Source organism: Leptinotarsa decemlineata, unplaced genomic scaffold (genome assembly GCF_025532065.1).
Source record: "Leptinotarsa decemlineata unplaced genomic scaffold, Ldec_3_MD MMD2_tig00005002_RagTag_RagTag, whole genome shotgun sequence".
NCBI classification, from domain to species: Eukaryota; Metazoa; Arthropoda; class Insecta; order Coleoptera; family Chrysomelidae; genus Leptinotarsa; species Leptinotarsa decemlineata.
Window position 1 is genome coordinate 1827330 of NW_027412614.1, and position 19595 is coordinate 1846924.

At 37.0% G+C, this 19595-nt stretch overlaps 1 protein-coding gene across 1 annotated transcript; it reads right to left on the minus strand.

Moving 5' to 3' along the window:
- Positions 1-15605: 15605 nt before the first annotated feature.
- LOC141484233 (uncharacterized) lies at positions 15606-19127 on the minus strand. The gene is made up of 4 exons (XM_074179317.1): positions 17969-19127; positions 16533-17816; positions 16290-16468; positions 15606-16214 (listed from the first exon to the last, which is right to left on the minus strand). Exons 1-4 carry the CDS (start codon positions 18080-18082, stop codon positions 15641-15643), a joined length of 2151 nt encoding a protein of 716 aa, XP_074035418.1. The 5' UTR covers positions 18083-19127; the 3' UTR covers positions 15606-15640.
- Between the last annotated feature and the right edge of the window lie 468 nt (positions 19128-19595).

The window sequence follows — 19595 nt, forward strand, 5'->3', positions numbered from 1 at the left end:
CAGCAATGATCTCGGGTTGTAAGGTTGATTTGAAAAACAGCTTATGCTGATAATCCGCCTATTCATCCAATTTATTCTTGATGAATAAAGTCGATTTATTATTATTATTATTATTATTTTATATCGAAAGATTTATGTCATCAAATCGGCGTACGTGATTGTTGACATACCCACGTGTTTCTGTTTACGCGGAATTTTCGGGCGATTAATCTTTCAGCGACAATTAGCGGTGACAGTTTTACGACCCCATAACATATTAATTTCGACAGTTATTAAGATTTATGATTTCTTATCGGTGCCGCGAAAGGTACTCCGCGATCGCATAATTAGGTCAATGATTTTCATAGTCCGGTCCGTTTAGGCTCAATTTACACACTTTAAAGTTTTACTTAATATGATTTGCTTTTCGATTCATTACAACCCTCCCTTCTTAATAAAAAATGACGTCATTTACTATGTCGTCATTTGTATCTAAACTAAGCTTGTTCTTGACTGGCCTTAAAATTTTAAAACTCACTTATATTTCTAAACTTTCTATCTCCTGATGACGTACCTATTTTTCTTTAAATTTATCGAAATTGGGTGCTGTTGACTTTCTTCATCTTTTTACTCTAAATCTTGATATTGTCACAATTCCCAATTTTTACAAAAATATGAAATTCCTATAGCTAACTTAACTAACCTTTGTTCTTTCCTTCAAGTTCTCCACTTATTCGTTGTCGCTGTCAGTGTCGTAAGTCCTTCTCTGTACGACTAACAGCTTGTTCCTTGGTCCGGTGTATATGTGGGGGTACTTCATGTCCTGAGGTGAGAACTTTCTCACGCTTGGTCCAGGTAAGCTGTGGCTTACGGTGGATGAGGGGACTCCTTGGCTTCGATGGCCTTCCTGCGTCCTCGCTGGTGACACGTTCGGGGAATTGGTAGGCGTGGTCATATTCGGCTCTAGGTACTCGGGGAGTGGAATCCTAATTTCTCCACGGACGTTCTTGACCTTGATCATCGGGGGAGGTAGATCATTCCAAACATTTGGAATGTTCAGGGTATTGTCGTCGATCCTGTCGCATCCAATTCAGGGTAGACATCTCATTCTGGGCTCCGCCCAGGGGCGGCCTTAGCATAACTTTTAGGTGGTGCGAGATTTTATGGTAGCGCCCCTCCTCTGATAACTTATTTAAATTATTTAAGTGTCTATTTTGTTGGATGGGAAATAAATAATAAAAGAAAAAAGTATTTTTGTTAATGTTTTATTTAATTAAAATGGCGGCGGCGGGGTTAAATTTAAATTATTCTGATTTAATAAAAATACTAGATTAATACTTTTCTTGCTTTTGCGCTTGCGAATTTTTTTATTAGATCGGAATAATTTAACTCCTGAGCAATATCATTTTCAATTGATAATATTGCAAGATCTGATGTCTTTCTTGGGACATAGTGGAACGTAAGTACATTTTAATTAGTTTTAACTTACTGAAGCTGCGTTCTCCTTTAGCGACAGTTACAGGGATGGTCAGCAAAATCCGAAGCGCTGTCCACACATTCGGAAAAATATCCTGCCAATCATTTTGTTTAATAAGTTGAAGAACTTTTAGTGGCTCTGCTGCTTCAAGGTTTTTTAATAATGGGTTTAGGCTCAAAAGTTCTTCAACCAATTCGCGACTAGTGATGTCACATTTTTCCCCATCGGTTAAAATGATTTGCAAATCTGCACAAGCTTTTTCTAATAATGACTTATCAGAAATTAATTTGATATTGTACAAAAAAGACCATGTATCATTAAATTTGGATAATTGTCCAAACCGAGTCACCAGTGCATTTTCGATAGTATCTATCATAGGGTAAAAGACGTTAATTTTAAATAGTTCTTCGGGATTTGTTGGTGTTTCATCTGTAGCTTCATACCCAAATAATCGCTTTTTTCTTCGGGGTCGGACTGGTTTAAATGTAGGATCTATCCCAGCCTCAGATGCTATTTCCTTAGCTGTTATTTGTGCAGTCGAATACGTCCGGTACTGCTTCACAAATTCAGAACAGTTTTTCAATAATTGCGATGCGTTTGATAAATCCATAGTTTCAGACTGCATAGCTTTACTGACAATGTTAACTTGAAATAGGATGTCGTACCAAGCCACCATTGTAACTATAAATTCAAATTGCTCCATATTCTGAATCAGTGATAAAGCCTCTGATGCAGCAACTGAGTACTTCGTTTCTTCGTGAAGATCCAAAAGAGCATCACGAACTGAAGAGTAATTATAGCGAACAGAAGCAAGGCTAGAAACTCTACTTTCCCAGCGAGTTTCGCAAACTTTTTTCAATGATAGTCCTTCTATGTGTTTGGATATGACATCCCACCTCTTTGTTGACCCAGAAAATATTACAAACAGTCTTTGAAGAAATCCAAATAAAGAAACAGATTTAACGGATGATTTAGCCGCATCTGCTATCACTAAATTCAAGCTATGACAGCCACAAGGGTTAAAAAATTCTCGAGGAAATTGGTTCAGAATTCTGGTCTGGACACCTTTGTTTATGCCTACCATATTGGAACCATTGTCATATCCTTGACCTCGACAATCGTTCATATCCAAATCAACTTCCTTCACAATTTCATCAAGAAAAAGGCCAGTGAGCCCTTCTCCTGAAGAGTCACTTACCGGCTTGTAAGCAATGAAACACTCTCGTACTTTGACTTCTTCTCCATTCGTGTCAACAAAACGGAAAGTTAATGATAATTGTTCAACGTGGCTTATATCAGGAGTGCAGTCTAGTATGATGGAGAAGTACTTAGATGACTTAATCATAGTCAATATTTTATTTCGAACTTCACTTCCAAGTAACCCAATTAACTCGTTTTGAATTCGTTTGCTAAAATAGTGGACATTAGTTTCCTTATTAACAATGCGGCGAAGGTGTTCCATCATCACAGGATCAAATTTTCCTAGAAGTTGCACCAAACCCAGGAAGTTACCATTATTATAAGTGTATAAAGTTTCAGATCCAGAGCTTCCTCTGAACGACAAATTATTGCCTGCCAAAAAGAATACTATGGACATCATTCGTTCGAGGATAGCGACCCACTTTGATTTCTCGTCTTCAATCTGTTTTTGCAACTGTTTGTCTATTCCACTCAAGTTCTTCAATCTAATCGATGCTTCTATCCAATTGTTCATAGCACGTCGGTGATCTGAAGATGCTTCGTGACTTTTAAGACGTGTTGATAAGTGCCTCCAGTCATCAAATCCATCTTTTCCCAAATCAGAATGTACACTTCGATTAAATATACTGCAGCAAAAACAATATACCTTGTCAGCAGATTTTGAGTATACAAGCCATCTTCTTTTAAAAATTTCTCCATTTGGCATTACTCTTTGAAAATGTATATTTGAAAAATGACGCCCATCACATTTTCTAGGGTACTTTTCATTACTTATTTCATTATTTACAGGTCCTCTAATAATTATTTCATCTCGTGTTGAAGAATCAATAAGTGGCGGCCACTTTGAAATATCATCCCAATAATTATCTTGCAAGCATGGTGATGATTGTACAATATCTTCTACAATATTTTGATCTGCAGATGAGGTTCCAGAAGTAGCAATGTCTTGCGTGTTTTGCTCTTCATGTTCATAAGCTTCGCGTGCAGAACATTTGTTTTCGTCTTCTTCTGTCTGTTGAATTAGTTTTGATGACGACGATGTTTCAGTTGACTTCTCAAGTTTCAACAATTTTGCAAGTGATTTTGCACCTTTCTCAATTTCCTCTTGTTTTTTCTTTTTTTTTTTAGGTTCTGTGCGCCTGATAGTTTTTTTGGTGGCGGCATGTTTATTTTCTGTAAGAGATACATATATAATATTATGTAAATAAATGAGGTCTACTAAGTTACTTGAGGGCAAATTTTGAACTAAACAAAGGATACATCATATATAATTACTTAATGTACAAACCCACCCTCATACAAATAAAAAAGATACCTACCTATATGTAAAATATATAATGAAATAATCAAATGTATATCTTAATACTTTAGGATAGTTAAAATATGATATATCGGGCTAATATAAAATCTATCTCTAACATGCATAATCTTACTTACCTAAATGAACTGTATCTGCAACAGAGGCAACAGAACGCGAGTGGGCGGAGCCTCCGCCCACTCGCGTTCGGGCCGGCTGTAAGGGTTGTATCTTTCTTCTCTCGACAGGGGTACAACTAGAATTGGTCTTAAAGGATCTGGACACCACAGACAATCACAATGAGTTATGCCCATTTCTATTAGGGTCCGTGAGTACACTACATGGCACACTATAATGTGGGAAATTACCGAACTTCGTCTTTCCATTATATCCGGTCTGTCTAATATCACGGGAATGTGGTCGAGGTCCATCACTAGGAATTTTAACACTACTCTGAGCAATTTCCTTTTACACTCTAGACTAACTACGTACTGTAGGGCGTCTAACAGAGCTTCCATTTTAATTTTTAGCGGGTTCGGTGATTTATAAATTTTTTTTACGCGCGGTTTATTCACTTTTCACGCGCAGTTTCGTGAATTAATCTAACGATTATAGTTTTATCCTCACTGTCTTTTATTCTAGCACAATTTCTTTAATATTGGGAGTTTAATTTATACGGCGTTTAGTTCCTTAGGCACTCACGTTTTAACGACTAATGAGCTGAAGCCTTGTACTGGCCTTCTTAAGTGAGAGGGAAAACCCATTCGTCTTGTGCGATCACATAATCTGGGTAGCAACTTATCTCTAGATATACATTTCTTAAGTCGTATTTTCTTATAACTAGTAGATACATTTATAACTTTATTTGACTTTCAACTATCCACATATTTTATAATTTCCTTACAACACAATTTTGGTGCATTATCTGGTAATTAATACTAAATTATATCGTCATATTTCCAGTAACTCCTGGAAAAAAGATTAGTCGACACTAATTTATCGTGTCTCTCTTCGATAGGGACTGTAACTAATAGTTCAGTTTTTTGGGGATCACATTTCTAGATGACCCAGTGGGGTTATCATTTCTCTCGGGGTTGCGTTCAACGTGGTCGTCTTCTTTATCTTTATGATATTGGTGCATCACGAAAACAGTCAATGTATCCCAGATGTCGAAGAATAGATATAATGAGCATCCTTTTAGTCGATGCAGCGCTATCATATTCACAAGTGTCTCAATTAGGAATTTAATTATCCTTACACAAAAATATATTCCCAACAATCCGCTGGTCCATTCTCCTATAACGGTAAACCATCCGTAAAGTTTCTTTTGTTGATTTGTCAAATTTTTCTATTTCTTTCTCAGAGAACATATTCATAGAATTTATCCCTTGACTGGATACGGATCTTCCAGCTATCCTATTGATTAAAATATTATTTATGGCTTGTCTCTCTGCTGCAAACATTAAGTTGTCTTGCGCTCGTCTCATTTCAGCATCTGTATATATTCCACTTCGAGCAATGTTTCGTATTTTCTGGAATTTCACTTCATCTTGGCTATACAGACTTATTTCTTCCGGGTTATCTGCGGAACTGGGATATGGACTAAAAGCTATCCACTTTCCATCTAGATGAAATACAGGGGGTATGACAGGAGAACAATCTGTCTGTTGAGCAAACTTCTGTAATATTCTAGATACAGGTGCCATAAACAGGCTACGGTTGTTATATATAACAGGTAATTCTTGATAACAAAATTTATCACGCCTAATTTCTACTATGACTGGTAAACATTTTAAAAGATAAATTATTTCTCCAGCAATTTTCGCCACATAACCAGGCTGAGTTCTCAAAATTAAAGCGGCATCGTCCTTAGATTGACGAGCTATAGCTAAATAACTTATCGAACACTCAAAGTCCTTTTTTTTTAATAAATTTATTTAGTACAACAAAATAATTAGACAAAGGTACGTCTTTACAGTAATCAAGTTTCATTATGAATACCGCCCAGCGCCCTGGAATCTTCGCAAGTCGGCTTATCTTCCGGTGTACGCTTTCGTAGACTCAGCATTCTTTCTATGGGAACCGTGTTGGACGTTGATGTAATTCCTCCCCCACAAAATTCAACTCCGGAGGGTTAGCGAGGGAGTTGAACATCGGAAAGTTCTATGTCTCCTCTTGGGCCTTGACTGGGTCGTCTATGGATATACCATGGCAATATCAGCTTCCTATAACAGATGTACAGCAATACTGTGAACAATACTAAGTAAATAGCTATTGTCCACAAACTAGGGGTGTGTGAAATGACACGTCTGGTTGATTATTAATAATTTGAGTTTTAATTTCATGAAGTTCGTCCAGTTTAATATCCTCTAACTGAAGGCTAGAATTCAGGTTTGGAATGGATTCGACTTCTAGGCTCAGATCAGGTAGTAGGATTGGCTGTTTCGGGACTGTAGAAATTCTATCGTTGGCGATTATTTCCTTCTGGCAGATTATTTGGCAACCTACTGGAATATCTATTAAGTAGGTTCCGGTGAGTTTTAAAATCTCTTCTTGTTCTTCACAGATGAACTGAAGGGTCTCCATGGATGGCAGTAATACGGTCCATTGATTGGAATCTTCCAGTCTATTGAAGATTGGTTTGGTGAGCTATATTCGAACTCGATTGCAAGATGTTATATTCTGTACACTCAGCATCTGAATCTCGCATGCTGGGTTGTTTTTTCGACTTCTCGAAGGTGTAATTTTTTGCAAATATAGAATTGCGGTGAAACTCGTAGACATTCGTCGTTTTGGAATGTATAGTACAACTGACTTCTCAATAAATATCTTTTTCGAGGAATTATAGCCTTAAACTGAATCCTTGTGGGAGTGGGTATGGCATATAAATGGTAGTATTCGAATAAGGATGCATGATAGGAATGTCTAGAATATAGGTAATTTTATTATTCAAGATGTAACTTTTGATTCTTATTATATTTTCGAACATGAGCGTGTTATCTAAGGTCACTGAAAATGGTAGTTGCTCTTGTTTTAATTCTTTTTGAATCTTCAGTAGTTCCTTATAAAGATCAGCCGTTTGTATTATACTTGGTTGCATTATTTTCAATTTGGAAAATGAGATCGAATTCTCGACATCTTGCAATATTGAATTGATTATTTCATACATGTTTATGATTTGAATCAAAATATCCTTAATAAAAGTTGAATTTTCTCTGTACGTAGTTTGATTTATTATATGAAAAATTTGTCGAATCTTTGAATCTAACAATTTTTCATTATGACTTATCTGTTGAACTGTGTCATTGAATTTATTTATCAAATCAATGGTCAGACTGTTTTGCTTTTTAATGCTGTTACTCAATTTACTCTGGTTATCTTGAAGTTCTCTGATCAGGTTTTCGTATCTTTCGCCATCAGCGGAATCAAGATTTCCAGTGATAGACTTAAATATTGAACCTATACCATTGATGAGACCTCGTTTTGTTCGTTGAGGATGGGGTATAATTTCTTTCAATTTACTTTCTACTTTCTCTTTGGTAAATGTCAAAATTTTCAGGTAATTTGAAGTGTCATGGAGATAATCTTTATTTTTTGTAACTCATCAGTACTCATCAGTACATTTGATTGTGATTGAAGCTTATTGATTTCGATAATAATCGGAGACAGATCATAATAATGAATCAAAGTGTGGGTGTATTCTTCGATTTTAGCGGTTCCTAGTTTCAGTGGGATTAGGCCTGAATTATTTTCCAAATTTCTTACAGTAATTTTTTCATGAAGTCCAAAGACAACAGAAAATCTGAAATAATATATAATGTTGAACTTAGAAATTGTATGTTTTCTTAAGAGGACGTTTTAGGTTGTCCATATGAACCTTTTCTTGGGAGTTTGTCGAAACTGTTTTAGACTGATTATTTACCGTTTTTAAAGTGGTTGGCTTGCTGAATTTATTAGCATTCTTTTGACGTTGATGTTTTTTGACAAAAACAGTTTGATTTGGTTCAAAGATCGCGGGGTCGTCACGGCTTTTATTTACTCTTTCGATGGTTTTTTCTTTATTTCGAACAAGGTCTCTGTTGATTTTAGAGTAAAGGATTTTTGTTTTCTCTTTATGACTATTTATATAGTCATTGAGCAGGATTTGGTCAATATCAACGCTGAAGGGATTTTCGTTATCGATATGACCATTGACGATATCGATGGGTTTTAATTTTGTGGTTGAATGAATTGAATTGTTATATGCTAAAATTGCATATTTCATTTTCATTTTAGCAGGTGATTTAAGGTATCCTTGGGTGTTGAGTAAACGGATGTGTTCGATTAGCGTGGAATGGAGCCTTTCGATCATTCCGTTAGACTGTGGGTGATCAGGGGATGTGAAGTGAACATTGATTTTGTGTAATTTTAGTAGTTCAAGGACTACAAAGTTTTTAAATTCACTACCGTTATCCACTATGATCTGTTTGGGCACTCCGTGATGGGAAGAGAATTGTATTAGGTTATCTAAAATTTCCGTTCCATTCACTGATGTTAGGTAGTACGCTTGAGCGTATTTAGAAAACGTGTCTATTATAGTTAGAAATTTTGATTTTTCTATAGTGAACGTATCGAGATGAATTATTTCAAAAGGCTTTGTCGCGGTAGGGGTTATGTTCATTTTCATTCTAATAGGATTTCTCTTATATTTGCTTAGTTGGCAAATCTCACATTCGTTAATATAGGTCTGGAGTGAATTTTTCAAGAATGGCCAAAGTAGGATGTCAATGCCGTTTTGGCGTCATTTTGACTTCGCGTAGTCGGATGGTGAGTCGGATGGCGATGGTCCAGCAAGAAGTCGTTGGTCATTGTCGTCGGTGGTGGTGGTGGTGGTGGTGGTGTAGAAGAGTAACACAACCCCTCAGCGAGGTTTGTGGTGGTGCAAAGAGCAGTCTTTGCGTGTGTGTGGGTGTAGGAAAGAATGACAAGTGACAGGGGGTGTTGTGACGGGTGTTTGGTGTAGGTTTTCGTGATGGGTCCTACTTGGACGTCTCGATTTGGGCCCTCGAATTGGTCCTTGATTTGGGTCCTCGAATTGGTCCTCGATTTGGGCCCTCGAATTGGTCCTCGAGTTGGACCTCGATTTGGGCCCTTGAATTAGTCCTCAATTTGGGCATAAGAGCAATAATAATAATAATACAGGGTGTTGATGGAAAACACATCAAATACAGGGTGTTTACGTCCAGCGTTAAAGAAAAAAACAGCTGCCAACGTGTAAATATGACGAGTTCATTTTACACACGAGGTGTGGTCGTCACATTAAAAAACTCACAACAACAAATCAGATGGATCGTTTATAATTGAAAAAAACTCACGTTTCATTGGATGTTGAAGAAGGCTGCATGAACCTCGTAGCGGGGGTAACTTCACAATTTTTCACACACACAAAATTTTCGTTTTTCATTTCAACTCAATGAAAAATATATCAAACAGTTTCTTCGCATTTGTTATTGCCATCACGTATTATTGATAAAGTAGCAAACAACAGGAAATGTGATAAGCGGCAATGAAATACATCATTTAGCGGTTGTTTGTGTGTGTGAGTGAGAGGGGTCGGCGTGTCATGTGAGTGTGAGACAGATGGAGATTGGATCCAGGGTGATCCGTTTCGAAGATAAAGCCAGCGCAGTGCGGTGTTGTCGGTTGTAAAATAAAACATTGTTTATGGGTGCGATGAGGCGTTGCCGTTTTTTGCATGAAAAATGACGAAAGAAAAGAACAAAACATTTTTAATATTTATTATACATTTTCATTTTGGTAATATATTATAAAGCCATGTGTATAGAATATCTGCGTTTTGGAGGCTGCAATTATATTTGGTTCGACTGTGAATGTGGTGCATACATGGTGAGACACCTTCGTTGTTGCCGAATGTGGGAACCATCCACGCTGTATTGTCATAATCTTCTAAATTCACAGGGTGTGTAGGTATATTCAACTCGTGAAATTTCGCAATTAGATAGTCACGTTTTTGATGTCCTCGCACATAAACGATATCGACATTTCGTAGATTTTCCATGAGGATGGCATCTAATTGATTATATTCCACATAGCCGGAGGAATACCTCAATCCAGGTAACAGACGGTACGACGATCTTCTTTATTCAAACAGGAAAATGGTTTGTTTGGCAGCAATAAAAAGTTACTACACTGATTTCCAATCCTAATGGATATCTCCTTAGGATGGAATTGTTGCTCGACGGTGAAACCTTGAATATCTACAACAGCTATTCTCATGTTGACTCTGTGATTGATACTGAAGCAAAATCACATCTTCAGTTCCATTTCTTGATAATTTCGCTGAGTGGGAGTTGCTCGATGACAGTGTCGTGCACAATGATGCAATAGGCTCGCGTATTTTGTGGAAATCCCTCAGATGCTTCGATTTCAAGTTTTACATCGACACTGGAAGTTTTGATGCTCTCATCCCGTCTGGAACAATCGATGATGAAGAGAGTTTTTTGTATAAAGTCGGCGGTATTGATGAGAGGATTATGTTGATTAGTCATTTTGTAGCTGAGACCGAATTGTGCGTAGTTGAAATAGGCTTGCAAAAAATTCATTTTCCCAAAATTCAGATGCATATTTTCTTTGGGGTAATTTTCACCGTTCAAAGTCAACGTTATATTGGTAATATTTATATGGTTGAATTGCGCTGGATCATTGTTGACTTTGGTGTAATCACGATCTTTTTGGAAACATACAATCACATAGCGAGGGCTTTCGAGAAACGAAGAAGTCTTGACGGCCCATATTTCATTTTTCGCACCTTGTGTGAGAGTAGGCAGCATATGAAGTTCCCATTTTCTGAACGGTATGAGAATAGGAGTGTCGGCTTGGATAGCTTTCAAAAGTTGCAATTTGATTTGATCATGAGGGAAGATTCGTTTAACTTTCAGTTCGATATTTTCAATTTCCAGCTTAACTTCAGTCTTTGGCGTACCAGGAGTCTCTTCTATTTTGAAACAGTTGCTATCCTCTCCAGCTCGTACTAATCGGATGGTGTGTTTACCATAGGAAACATATTGATAATCATTGAAAATATTCAAGAAATGCTTGATAGGTATAAGCATGTTGAACATTGAAGATGTAGTTTGAATGATGCCGGAGCTGTTGGGGTATGTCCATCCTGAGATGGCCAAGTGTTTGATATCTTCATCGGTTTAGGTGAGGAAGCCTCTGACAGTACTAACAATTCCAACTTCACGAACTGCTTCCAATTCCTTACCATTCTGCTCATATACAGCAGATTGAAACATGAAAGCACCAGCATTATTCACAAAGGACACTCGACCCTCTCCTTTATTCCTCTCAATTTTTCCGCTGATAAATAGCAGGCTATCGTACAAAGTATCATAGGCATCGGATTGGTTAATGTTGATTTCGATGACGTCATTATTGCGAAAAGATTTGACATACGGGTAATAGGTTCGCCATTCTACCTTTTGTATGGACTCATCGTTTTGCGGTTTTCGACAAATGTTGAACACTTGATTGGACAACATGATAACCCAGAGATTTCAGGAATAATTTATTTTCCGTTGACAGTTGTTGTTGACGATGTTTGAAGGTCTTGGTGAAGACTGACGTGGTGGTTGGTGATGAGTTATTCTGATGGATAGCCAGCACCATACTTTCGCTTCAATTCCAAGCGAATTATTATTTCTTCGTTGCGAAAATCAATGAGCCTAGAATGTTGGTCGAGCACTCGCAGCGTAATATTGTTTATTTCGTCTCTATGTGCAATAGGTAGGTAGATGAGGTGATTAGGCGTTTCGTCAATTGCGTATCCTGGATCAACATCAACAGCAAATTCGTATATCGTATGAGACGGTGTGTCGTTGTAGAAGGCTCCAAACGTAATGTTGCTATCTATGTGTATGGTACGTACTTTAATGATATCAACAGGTAGATCGGATGCGTAATGCAAGTTGGGTTTGAACGGTAGACGAAAACCCCAAAATGTGAGCCAAGCTATTTGCAGGTTGGAAATCAATTGAATGTTTCAAACAAAATATTTCACTCTTTAGCTTATTATTGTTCGGCTTGAGATAGAAAAATTCTTGAGGATTTTCCTTGTATGTTTTAGGTACAATGTATTTGCTGACTAAAGCTTCAATATCACCAATTTCATAAGATCCAGAGGGGATATCGATAGTTTTTTGTTTAGTTTTGTCACCATTTTCGTAATAATAGAATTTCGTGTCTTCTTCAATGTTCGGTATACTGTTGTACGAATGGAAACTGAGCAAAGCTAAACGGTATTCTGAATCGGAATCCAATCGAATGGGTGGATTGAAATCGATGGAAAGTGTCGAAGAACGACTCGTTAGAGTTAATATCATAGACATGACTGATACATTTTTCACATGTACACACCTTAAATAAACAACAACAACAACAATATTTCAAATCATTTATTTCTACAATAATAGCATTCTCTTTGTGAGCTAACAGGACCATAATACATTGCATTTTGTAGCGATGATGACGCAGCTTCATGTCGATAATGGATGAAACATGGTAAACGAATCTGCAAATCGAATCGATGTTGGTAGTCCTTTGGTAATTTATGCCATACATCCAATAATTCCCAAGGTTCAGCATTCTCAATCAAATAGCCAATCGATAGAGTTTTCAATTCAGAATCGGTTAGATCCCGCAAAGATTTATCTCTAGACATTTTTGCAGGCATTGTGAAGTAGAAATTGTAGGCACAAATGTCCACAATTACTCTGATCAAAGTTTTGATGTCGATCATTGTTATATGTAATCGTTGAACCCATTCCCAAATATCGAACCAATTCCATTGGAGGTTTGAGATTATCAAAACTATCAAAATATTGTACGGCATTGCCGTTTTTAATGTAAGCTACCCAATGAGTGCCTGCATTCAATTGAGAATCCAAGTTCAAAACAGCACATTCTCGCAACCGTGGACCACAAGTTGGCAACGTATTACGCATAAAGACTCCACGAAAATGTGGTATTTCCAATTGATGGGTACATTTTTCAATTTCTGAATCATATAATGCTCTATGGGGTAGCTTCAACAGGATTTTTTTTGCTTTTTCAAATAAAGACCTCGTCCTTTGCGATGATGTTGTTTTTTTAGAAACAAACCATATCCTCGAGGTGTTTTGCGCAGGTACAAACCGGAACCCAAATGTTCCATAGCTTTATTGTGACGTTGATCTTCTTCGAGATTCTTTTTGGCATTTTTTGCATCTATCACGGTTTTTGCGATTGCGCTCGCTCCCCCTGCCAATGAACCCAAAGCTGAAAGGCCTGCAAATATGGGTATTAGTGGAAGGATTCCTCCAGATTTTGCTTCGAATGGAATTATCCTTGCTATACGTATCTTCTTACGTCCTCCAGCTTTCTGAACAGCCATTTTTGCCGCCTTGAGAGCGGATGCCGCGGATTTCTTTACATCATTCGTTGTGGGCTTCCAATTTTTGATTATATTTTGCAAAATGCTGCGTTGAAATGTTTTCATACTTCCCATTCCTAATTTGCGTTTGGACTTCATGACTCCGGTGACGAAGAGAGCGCTCGCTTTCTCACCAAGTGATGCGTCCTTAGATTCCACTCGTTGCCACGCCTTTTTTTTCCAGATCTTTATCGGCTCGATGTCGAGCTTCAAGAGACTTATCTTGCGAATATACCAAGTCGTGCTGTTTACAAGCCGAGTCTAATGGATTAATACCAGGATCACCTCGTGCAAGACGTTCTTGTAGTTTCGTACCAGGACGAAATACTGATAACCAGGTAAGTGTAATTCGAATGGCAGCTTATTGATTAGCGTATTGACGACACCTTCTCCGCGATGAGTCAACATTAGGAATGATGGATGACATCAATGTGCACGCTACTTATTGAAGTGAAACTCCCAAACACCAATCAGAACATGGAAGTCGTTCCACAAGACAATACGTTACCCATAGACAACTTGGACTATTTGAATGATGGTGTCAAGTATCGAAATAAACATGGCAAGTTGTTGCCCAATTCGTTTCGCGCCATCATATGTGGTCCATCAGGGTGTGGAAAAACCAACACAGCATTATCGATATTATTTCATCCGAATGGAGCCAAATTCGAAAATGTCTACGTGTACTCAAAGTCGCTTTATCAACCCAAGTATCAGCTGCTTAGAGAGATATTGGAAAAAACTAAGGGAGTCGGTTATTTCCCATTTCAAGACAACGAAGAAATTCAGAGTCCAGAGGCGGCCAAACGAAATTCCATATTCATATTCGATGATGTAGCCTGCGATGGTCAGCAGAAAATTCGTGAATATTATTCCATGGGTCGGCATAAGGACATTGACGCCATCTATTTGTGTCAGACGTATTCCAAGGTACCCAAACAACTTATACGTGACAATTGCAATATGATTGTATTGTTGAAGCAAGACGAAATGAATTTGAAACATGTATTCGATGAACACGTCTCTCCCGACATGTCTTTCGATGGATTCAAGAAAATGTGTGCCGAATGTTGGCGTGACAAGTATGGAACTTTTGTCATTGTCAAGGAATGCGATTTGAATAAGGGGCGATATCGAAAAGGTTTCGACAAGTACATAAGTGTGTGTGAATAGAGATGAAAACGTTATTCGTCAATATGAAACCACTCAAGAAGTCGATGTTGTGCGCAAGAACAAAATCAATGAAATTTCAAAAAGTATAAGAAAAAAGTATCTAGCTCTGAAATTGGGAAAGTCTGAAGAGGATGAATCTTTACAAAAGTTTTTTCAACCTATATCGAAGCCGCTGAAGGATATTGCTGAAATCTCCAAAAAATCGGTGGGCCATTTGAGACATGTCAAAAAGGAGGAGAAAGAGGAAATAAAGACGGAACCATCATTCGATCAATCTCGAGCATTTGAAGAAACACAATTTTTACCACTTGAAGATGTTGCAGAGACGTCGGGAAAGGATGATGAGGTATTCCACGAGTCGCCATCACCGCCACCACCACCACCATCAATAGAAAATATTTCAGAGGAGAGTAAGATGGAATATCTGGAGCAATATCCACCTATATCACACAAATATGTCATGAAACACTGGGCTAAAGACGACTCAATCGATAAGTATATAGACCAGTTTATGACGAGTCCTCTTCGAAATAGATTCTCGGTAGAAACTACATTGACTTTGATAAACGTGGTAATATCGCTGCTCCGGAAGTATAATGACACAACTGCAAAAATTGAAATTTTACAGGACAAGCAACTGAAAAATAATTTTAATTTGTCTTAATAAAATGACTTACAGATTTGGTTTGATTCGTTTATGAGAGTAGCTTGTAGACATTGTGGTTTATTATTGCAACTTTTAAGTTATTAGAATTTATAAAATAATAAATACCACCCTCACAGCATCCAGTACCATGTAAATACGTCATTGTTCTTCTGAAAATACATCATAAATTTTACACTTCTGTCGTTATAGGAGTAAGGAATACAAGTAAAAATATTTAGAAAATGTGATGAAAAAGTTTCTTGGAACAACAATAATTATCAAAATAGTTTGAGATTGATTTAACAACAAATTATAGAAAAACCAAAATACAAAGAACCAAAATTATTATTTGACAATCAGGATTAAACAAATATACAATTTTTTTTTAATTTCTAATTATTTAAGACTGTCATAAAAGGGTTTGTAGAAGGAGGGAATCATATTATTGTTTATCAGACTCATTAAGTCTTTTAACTTATTTCCTGGAATAGGAATCTTCCTGCTGTAAGCAGGTGTTAAAGAAAGGCTTTCTTCAGCACGTGATATTCTTTTTTTAAAATCAACCTCTTTCCACTCAACTTCCTTAAAACTATTTTTATACTGAAAAACATCACTCCCCTTTTCGAATCGAATTTGTTTTATTTCAGACACCTTAAAAGGGTTACCTTCTGTATCCTTGATAACATTAAGGGACATCCTGTTATAAAGTGACTTAAAATCAAAAAAATCTGCATAACCCATTTCTTTAACTTTTAAGGGCTCACCCTTCTTTTTGGCATTTCTAATTACTGAAACATATTGGTCAGGAACATAAATAGGTCCTGATCGTTTGGTCCTTTTTAAATTTCTTTCTATAATGCTATGCACTGCATCACCCTCATTCTGAGTGTGACCTCGAATGAGGTATTTATGAGTTATGGAATGGACATCCAGATGTCCGACAGCAAACAAGTACATTGCCATCATGTACCTGCAAATTAAATAAGAAAATTAGTAGCCAGCCTTCCTTACTCAAAAACCTAATCCCCTTTTGTTTTCTACTGACTTATTTTTTTGTTGCCCACCACAATTGTCTGAATAAAATATTATGTCACTTCCTGGTCTGCTTCTTGAGAGCTCTTCAATGTATAGGTATACTCCAGTGGCGATTTCATTAACTCCTCGGTTACCTAATCCTTCATGCCAAAAATAGCAATTAGTTTTTGATGTCATAATTTCGGTTACCTGAAGAAAAAAAACAGTTAGTTGCTTTATTTGATGATTATTAATGGTGGTTGATAGAACTTACTGTGAAGTTAAAGCAGTTTAGTCGAGATTTGTAAAAAAATGTTGAAGTTTGCCCCATCGGGACGGGTAGTACAGCTTGTAAATCATAAACCACAAGTTGTATTTCGGACTTTGCTGCCTTTTCTTTATCCAAAGCCTTTTCGATTCTGCTAAGTTTTTTTTCTTCTTGGTGTTTTTTGAACTCTTCTTCAAGCCCGGATTTGTCTACTGCATTCTTGTAACTCTCACACCGATCACACTGATCCTTTTTGGGTATAAAAAACCCAATATTAAATTCGGTATTGAATATTTTGGCAAATGCATCATAGTTCACAGCAGGCTTATTGACCATAGAACGTTCTGAGCAATAATGCCTATGAATGTCAGCTATTGTTAATGCACCATCTATAAACTCCCGTGATGTGTCTCTCCTCACATAGTGACTCTCTATTCGGGGAATTTTATTAATGTGATGCCTTACAGAATTTAAAATTTCATCATCAATCTTCTTGTGTTTGTTATGTTTTCCCCGGTTATCTAATGGTGCGAATCCGTTTCCTGATAATTTTCCATCGATCACAGTGCGGACTGCCCTTTCACTGATCCCAAGAGTGTTGATGAAAAATGTTTTGCATATCCTGATTTTCTTATCATTCATAAAATAAAAACAGCAATTCGGCTTTCTTGGTCGACAGGAAGATATGCGACGGTATTTAAGTTCAAGTTTTTCAATGCATAAATATAAATAATCCCGTTGACGCTGTAACGATCCCAAAGCCCAGTATTCATTAAACTTCTGAACTCTCTTTTCATAGGGGAAGTTCTTTGAGCATGACAAAACACATTTATCGGAACAGGGGGGTCTCATCTTCCGGGCCTCGATAGTTTTGTTAGTTCTAGATTTGTAACTTTTTCCCGAATTTTTTAATCTTTTAGCAACATTTTGTTTCCAATTCTTTTCATTTCTGGTCCTTTTCTTGGCTTTTTTAGGTTGAGAATCTTCTGATCCGGTTGCTTCATTTGAGTCAGGTGCTGAAATGTCTTTGTTGATAGGCAGTGAAGCCGAGGACGTGATGTTTTCTGTTGAGGACTCTTCGCTTGACGATTCATCGCTTGGCTCATACAGGTCACTCGAACCCGAAGAAAATAATTTTTCATCATCCGAACTGATAGGGCTGGCATATTGCTTACAAGGCTCATGTTTTCGTAAGGCTAATTTTGTAGGAGTTGAACTATGAATGGCATACCTTGGCCACATAGAAATCTGGGGCCCTTCCTTGGTCGGGTCGTCATCTTCCATTCCAGGCTACGAATATAAAAAAATTATGTAATTTTTATCCTTTCCAAAGTTGTTATTTTTATATAAATAATTATATTTTCGGGATTGTTTCATCCTACAAAGAAACTCACCCAAAATTAAATACTAAATGAAACATTGAGTAATTGATTAAAACGCACCTCATGTAATGAAGTCCCATGAGATGTCGTTGGCTGACTTCTCTCTGACACGTCCCTTTGTTTACCCATGTTTTCATAAGCAAGACGCATTATTTTTTTTGTACGATCGCTCATTATTAATCAATATTTATATCTATGTCCAGTAATTCGGATAACTTTCGCCTGAAAAATTAAAAATCGCCAAATTAATTCGTAATAATACAAAATTTAAATCATCTTTTGGGTGCAACAATGACAAAAAGAGCATTTAGGTCGTATTATTATTTCAATATTTACTGCGACATTGACGGAAAGTACAGTTATGACAAATTAAATGAATATTTATCGAAGTAAAATAACACAAAGAACACTTACGTCGTTGTAGCGCTGAAAATAAGTTTCAATCTTGTAGCAAACAGCAGTTGAGTCGATATCGTTCCGGATACTGATGAAAACACTTTCACATTTAAACACAAGTGAACAATGAGTCGTTTTTCTGCCGGAGGGGAAGGTAAAAAAGTATTCTGGTTATAACGACTGATCTTCCCTCTCGTGGCGAATTTTGTAAGTACAATTATGTCGATTTACAAACATATAGTAAACGCATTTTTGAGCCCGCCAACACAATAATGTCAATTTCACACAATTTTACAGTTGCGTCATTATACTTCCGGAGCAGCGATATTACAACTGAAGGATTCACATTCAAAGGAACTCCAGGGCTATATAATTTGATCTTTCTCGATGAACCTGAAGACTTCAATAAGGAGGATCAAGCCTCTTATAAACGTTTGTTGGACTTAACACAAGCCCACCTGAATGCCAGAGGATTCATGAAGGGAACTCAGAAATGGAAATGGTCCGGCATAATAAGAACTATGTTTCGAACTCAAACACTTGGTAAATGTTACGATAGCAATGATGTTGTTGGTTCCAGCACTCTACAAACGAAGGCCATCGATACTCATCGTTGGATATATAATGACAAGCCCTTCGAGTATGTGTATTGGGATGATCCGAACGAGTTATGCGATAGATTAAAGCTGCTTATAGCTTCGAAAGATGCTGGAAATACGTCACATGACAATGAAATTACAGCTATATTCAATGAACTCAGAGAAGCCAACATTATTCAATAATAAATCATCTGAAAATGACATGTATTTTATTCCAAAAATATAATGTGATGAATAATGCAAAAACAACATGGAAAGCGTACCAAAAAAATGTCAAAAATTTTATTCGAAAAAAGCATTCATTTTGTCACCTTTATCGTATCGAAAAAATGACAAAAATTCAATGCGTGGAAACAAGCATTTTTTTGAACACTTTGATCACGTTGAAAAACACATATTACTAGAATCATATCGATGTGGGTCATATTTCCATCATGACTATCGACAAGTTCGGGCGTAGCTCCAATAGGAAGCGAAAGCATTCTACAACATCAGCTGTAGGCAGTAGTGTAGGTTTGCTACATACGCCCGATGGCAACATCGATTTTGATAATTTGAAATTGTGTAATGTGAAGAGACCTACGAACGCATCTGATGCAGTCAACAAAGAGTACATGGATGAAGTTGAGAAAAAAATTGATGTGACTATATGGAATCAAAGTGGTCGATATCAAAAACAAATGGTTCAAGTG